Below are 5,327 nucleotides of genomic sequence, written 5' to 3' on the forward strand. Positions count from 1 at the left end.
TCACTCATAAAATACACTTTATTAGCTGCATGCTATTCAAAGCAAAAAAATCAAACATCACACCAAAAATCAAACAGCAGTAATTTCTCTTTATATAAATATTTAACAGCCGATCTTAGTAACAACACGGGAGCTCATTGGGTGGAGTCTTTTGGTTGCTACAGGAGTCAAATGAGCTGATTTTCAAACTTGAATTTAAGGGCTGTCAAATTAACAACATTTTAATCGTAATTAATCACTGAATTTCAACAGTTAATTCAAATTAATCAAATTTTTAATCACACTTTTGAAATTCCATTATTTTGAATTTAAAAATAAAAATTGTCAGGCTTTATTTTGAATCTTTGTCCTGTCTTAAGCTGAGAGTACTTTACTTGCTGTATACTTTTATTTTGAAATTAAGTAAGGCCCTTCTGGTAGATGGAAGGTTAGGAAAGGAAGTTAAGCACACAAACAGGAAGTGGTTAGGGATCATTAACAAAGGTACATTATTGATGTCATGAGGAAGATATTACTTTGGTGTACCATTACACAAAATAACATAGTCCTATTAGAGTTCATTCATTCTGTCAATTATAAATATTCAGTATAAAAAAACATTTATATGCCCAAGATTGGACCTTTGTTAAACTTGTGCTATCTTCACCGGTAGTATAAATGGACGCTGAATTGCTGGGCAGGGATAAGAGGTCAGAGGTCAGAGGTCATGTTGGAGAAGGCTTGGGTTGGTACTTTACTCTGTCAAAGTCTACAACTGTAGTTTCAACGGGAGGCTTCTTCCAGTATTCCTCCAGGCCCAAAGCGAGACACAGAGCGATGGCTGCCATCTGCAACACACACACACACGCACGCACGCGCACACACACACACATTTTTATGTTCCCTAATGAACATTACTTTACACAGACCAAACGAGGACCCTGTCTTTATGACAGGGCATCTCTTGGTATGTATGATATGATGGAAGCCCTCGGAGGACAGTATCAGTATGTTTTATTTGGATGGTTTGGTTTGGATAATAATTATTAATTTCCGTTTTTTCTCTAGGATGCATGTTCACTTTTGGGTTTTGTTCAATATACATAATACTGCATTTGTTATTGTAAAGTGGTATTAGGACATTAGTGTATTGCCTTTCATAAGACAGTTAAAAACCATATCTATCTTTAGAGTTAAACATTTCTAATATCTTCCTACCCAACAAACTGAAGTTTGGGCTCTTTGCAGTTCTTTTACGGTTATCATTATCGTTGTCTTTTACATTTCTGCGAGTGGATAACATTTTCACAGATAATTTACAAATCATGATGACGTCAAAGTGAAAACATCGAGCAAAGACGAGCTCACTAAATAGATGTGGATGAGTGTACCGTAATGGTGGAGAAGGCTGAAATGATTCCTATCCTGAGTCTGATGGGAAAGTTCATGTAGCTCTTCAGGATGGGACCACAGGGCTGCAAAAAACAGAAGTCAAAGGTCAACATCCAAAAATGAAAAAAAACTATATACATAGAGAGGAGAACATTTTAAGGACAAAACTTCTAATTTCTGATAGTCTATTGAAAGCTGAAAGAATAAAGAAAAGGTCAGAATTATTAATAATAATAATAATAATAATAATAATAATAGCAGTAGTAGTTTTATTACTGGTACAAATAAAAAATAGTCATAAAAATCTATTAGGGAATTAAAGCAGGGAGGAATAGAAAACAAAAGATTCATTAAGAAGCTAAAAAAGGAACGTAATGAGACATGTTTTTACCTGGGAGTGAACCAAAAGCTTTTCTGTCACCTGTGCAGTATGTTGGTCTCTGTCCACCTTCACACAGGACCCTTCTGCATCAGAGTTAACCTGCTGAGAGCTGTGAGAAGAGAACTACAGATAAACAAAACTCAAGTAACATTTCTGAAACACAGAAGCATGAAAGAAATTGTTCAGCTTTTGGCGATTTGGCTAAATCTTACTATTCAGTGTCCTTTATTATACATTTCATTAAAGATGTAAGCAGTCCTTACCCTAACCCTCCTACACTTTGAATAAATAAAATCCCTCAAAAAGTCTCAAGTTTCTTTGAAATTCTGTATCGAAACTGAAAGGTCAAAACACATTTTCATGTCTGGATTTTACTGTTCTGATTTGTTCTGGTTGACTTGAGACGTTTCTGGGTGGAGCTGGTGTGTTTCCTCCAGCCAATGACAGCGCAGCAGGTGAGTTAAGGAGTGGATACAATTAGATTAGATTAGATTTAACTTTATTGTCATTGTGCAGAGTACAAGTACAGAGACAACGAAATGTTTAATTCAGTGATTGGACGAGATTCAAAGCGGTGAATATGACGGACGTGGACGTAGCAGCAAAGAAGAGAAAATAAAATCAGAGTGAGGAGAAACACCAAGTGGATAAAGATCGTTCTAAAACGAGGGTGAACCTTGTGTTGTCTTTTACCCGTGGACGTGGAGTTGAGCTACTTCCTGTTGGACAGGAAGGTGACAAATACCGGCGGTTAGCTTGAGCTAGCATGCGTTAGCTTGCAGTGTAGCTACAAGCAGTAAACGTAAACACTACGTCCTGCAGGGGGCGGGGCTTCTGGGGGCGTTGAGCCCAAGAGGAGGGGCCTAGTTTGAATGTTAAGTTTACAAGCTGCAACAAACCATGCTACTGACTCCTCCTTTAAACATAAAGATTATAGATAGATAATGTAGATCTTGTTAAAAAGCTTAAATCTCTATGTAAGGTTGATTTTTCATACCTCGGCTGTGTGTCAGAGGCAGGAGGGGGAACAGTGGGTTTGCAAACACAGGAGAGAGGTATTTGACTCTCCCAGTCTTCATAACTTCTCAAACCACAACAGGAGTCCTGAGAAACAGACATCAACAAATTAAACCCAAACTTACCTCAAGTTTCACCACATCTATACATATATATCATACGGGGCTAATAGAGTAGGCTAATCACACCAGTAACAAGTTAAACCACTATTATGTTTCTTTACATTTTGATGTTTAATTAGATTAATTTTGAGTCTTCTAATCACAGATACAGCCTCTGATTTTTGGGAGGATTGGATCCGGATAGTCACTGAATATACACGATCTTCTCAGTGGGATATTAAAACACCTGGATGTTGCAGAAACACAAGGTTTATTCCCTGAACGCCGCCGATGTGACAAAGCGAGAGGATTTTACAGTAAGTTGCTGATGATGTAAAGACATATTCCTTATGCCGTATACGACAGCGTCGATTAGAGCGTTAATATCAAATCAGCTTTATATCTTCTATCTATTCCCTCATCACTCTTTCTCTCACCGAGGCCTGCAGTTTGTTTAGTTCACCCTGGATGTAAAGATCCACTCTATGCAGGGGAGTCGCATTGAAAAACACTTCCTCCACCGCACTGTCCATCTGAAAAACAGAAAGAAAACATACAGTGAGCTTGAGAAACAGAGGGTTGTTTAAGATTGTGGGGTGTAATAAACACAAAGGCCACTAGGGGGCAGTGGTGGAAAGAGTTACCTGAGTTTGAACTTGGACCAGCGGGGAGGCAACAACCATCATAGCCACAAACTCCACAAATATCAGAGCAGAAAACTGGAGAAGATATTTACACGTCAGATTAAAGTTTTCACTGTTCCTGTTTTTATGACATTACGGGGACTGTCCTTCCTTATGGGACTCAAAGCAGGTCCCCTTTAAAGGTCTGTCATTTTTAGGTGTAAGAAAAGGTTTGAATTTGGGGTAAGAAAAGGAGTTTGCTACGATCAAAAGGAAATGTTTGAGGTCCAAATTTACAGATTAGCTTCAACTTTTGTTTGTTTCTGTTTATATAACATAACGGGGACTCTCCTTCCTCATGGGGAACTGCTCCTGGTCCCCATAAGGGGGGTCAGGGAACTTTAGGTTTAAGAAAATGTTTCCATTTGGGGTTAGATAAGTGATGTCTTACCACCAATAGAAGAGGTTTGAGGTCCAATGTTGCTGCACAAATACCCAGAACAGATAAAACCACAGTGACTGGACCGAACACCTGCAGGACCAGCAAACCATCACTACTGGACAACTGGTCAAACAACTGGGAGAAAGAGAGGGAGAGATCCACTAAATGTACTTTTATCACAAGTCTGTCCTTAATTATTTTAATTTTAATTTTCTTCTCTTGTTTTAGAGTTCTTTGAAATGAATTCTAAGTCTTAAAATGTTTATTTCTTAATCTTGCTTATGATTTCATAACCTTCCTGTTTTATTTTGCCATTCTTGTAAAGCCTTTTATTACTTTGATTTTGAAAAGTTCTGATATAATAATAAATAAATAATAATATTATAGTATTCATTTTATCACCATTATTTCCTGTTTTTCAGCTTTTCATTCTCTATTACTTATTTATTATACCGAGACATATGAGAAGGCTCATAAAATTGCTGTTTAAAGTTATTGTTTTGATTCCAAACTATTCAGATTACCATGTTTTGGAAAGAAAATATAAGAAAATCAATATTGGAGATGCTTTTGAAAAATGGAGAGAGGTTAGAACACAGAAAGGTTTACAGACCCATGCAGAGCTGGATAAACACTGAAGCTTCAGAGTCCACCACATGGTGACCTGTGAGAGCATCCACTCTAGAGAGGAGGGGGGGGAGACAGCTCTCTATGATGTTTAGAATTTAGACTGCAGTACCCATTTTAAACACAAGGGGGCAGAGTTATATACTGTTCCTCTAGTTATGGTGAACATTGGAGAGGTGCGAAATAGAAATATGTAACGGTGATGTATAGAACAGGCTTAACTGTCTCTAAAACTGTTAATGATTAACACAATTACACAGTTACCTCAGCAACCGGTGTATTGCCATCAATGGAGGCAAATCCGACGCCGATCATCACCACACCGGACACCTGTGCAGAGGGGAAATAAAGGGAACAGAATTAAAATTTGGATTAAGCTGCTGTGATTGAGAGTATTTGTTGTTTTCACAGAAGAAGGAAGTCTAACAGCAGCAACATTCCTCTGAAACTGTTCTGCTTCCCCAGAGAGACGCTCATCAGACTCCCATCAGCTGGGAACTCAGACGTCATCAGTCCCACAGTTTAAACTCTCACAAACTCCACCGCGGCACAGAAACAACAAACCTTCCCTTCAGTCTAAAGTGCTCATGCTTTTTCTTTTATGCTTTCTGATTCTGCATCTACTCATATGGAATTGAATGTGGCAATTAAAAATACTGAGAAGAACAGATGTTTGATTTCTGAAGAAAAATAAATCTTTGCAAAACTGACAAAAAAAGGAATAAAATGATAAAAAAAATACTAATGCAAGTTAACTATAAACA

General features: G+C 37.8%; 1 protein-coding gene across 1 annotated transcript in view; it reads right to left on the bottom strand.

Moving 5' to 3' along the window:
• Window positions 1–5,327, bottom strand: part of LOC110004576 (23 kDa integral membrane protein) — a 6,729-nt gene continuing 1,402 nt past the window's right edge. The window contains exons 2-9 of the mRNA XM_065951570.1: window positions 4,828–4,893; window positions 3,946–4,071; window positions 3,516–3,590; window positions 3,309–3,404; window positions 2,751–2,857; window positions 1,763–1,862; window positions 1,371–1,454; window positions 1–827 (exon numbers count right to left, since the gene is read on the bottom strand). Coding sequence (XP_065807642.1) covers window positions 705–827; window positions 1,371–1,454; window positions 1,763–1,862; window positions 2,751–2,857; window positions 3,309–3,404; window positions 3,516–3,590; window positions 3,946–4,071; window positions 4,828–4,893 — 777 coding nt within the window. The 3' untranslated portion in view covers window positions 1–704. The remainder of the gene's footprint in view (window positions 828–1,370; window positions 1,455–1,762; window positions 1,863–2,750; window positions 2,858–3,308; window positions 3,405–3,515; window positions 3,591–3,945; window positions 4,072–4,827; window positions 4,894–5,327) is intronic.

The sequence above is a fragment of the Labrus bergylta genome, chromosome 23 (assembly GCF_963930695.1).
Source record: "Labrus bergylta chromosome 23, fLabBer1.1, whole genome shotgun sequence".
In the NCBI taxonomy this organism is placed as follows: domain Eukaryota; kingdom Metazoa; phylum Chordata; class Actinopteri; order Labriformes; family Labridae; genus Labrus; species Labrus bergylta.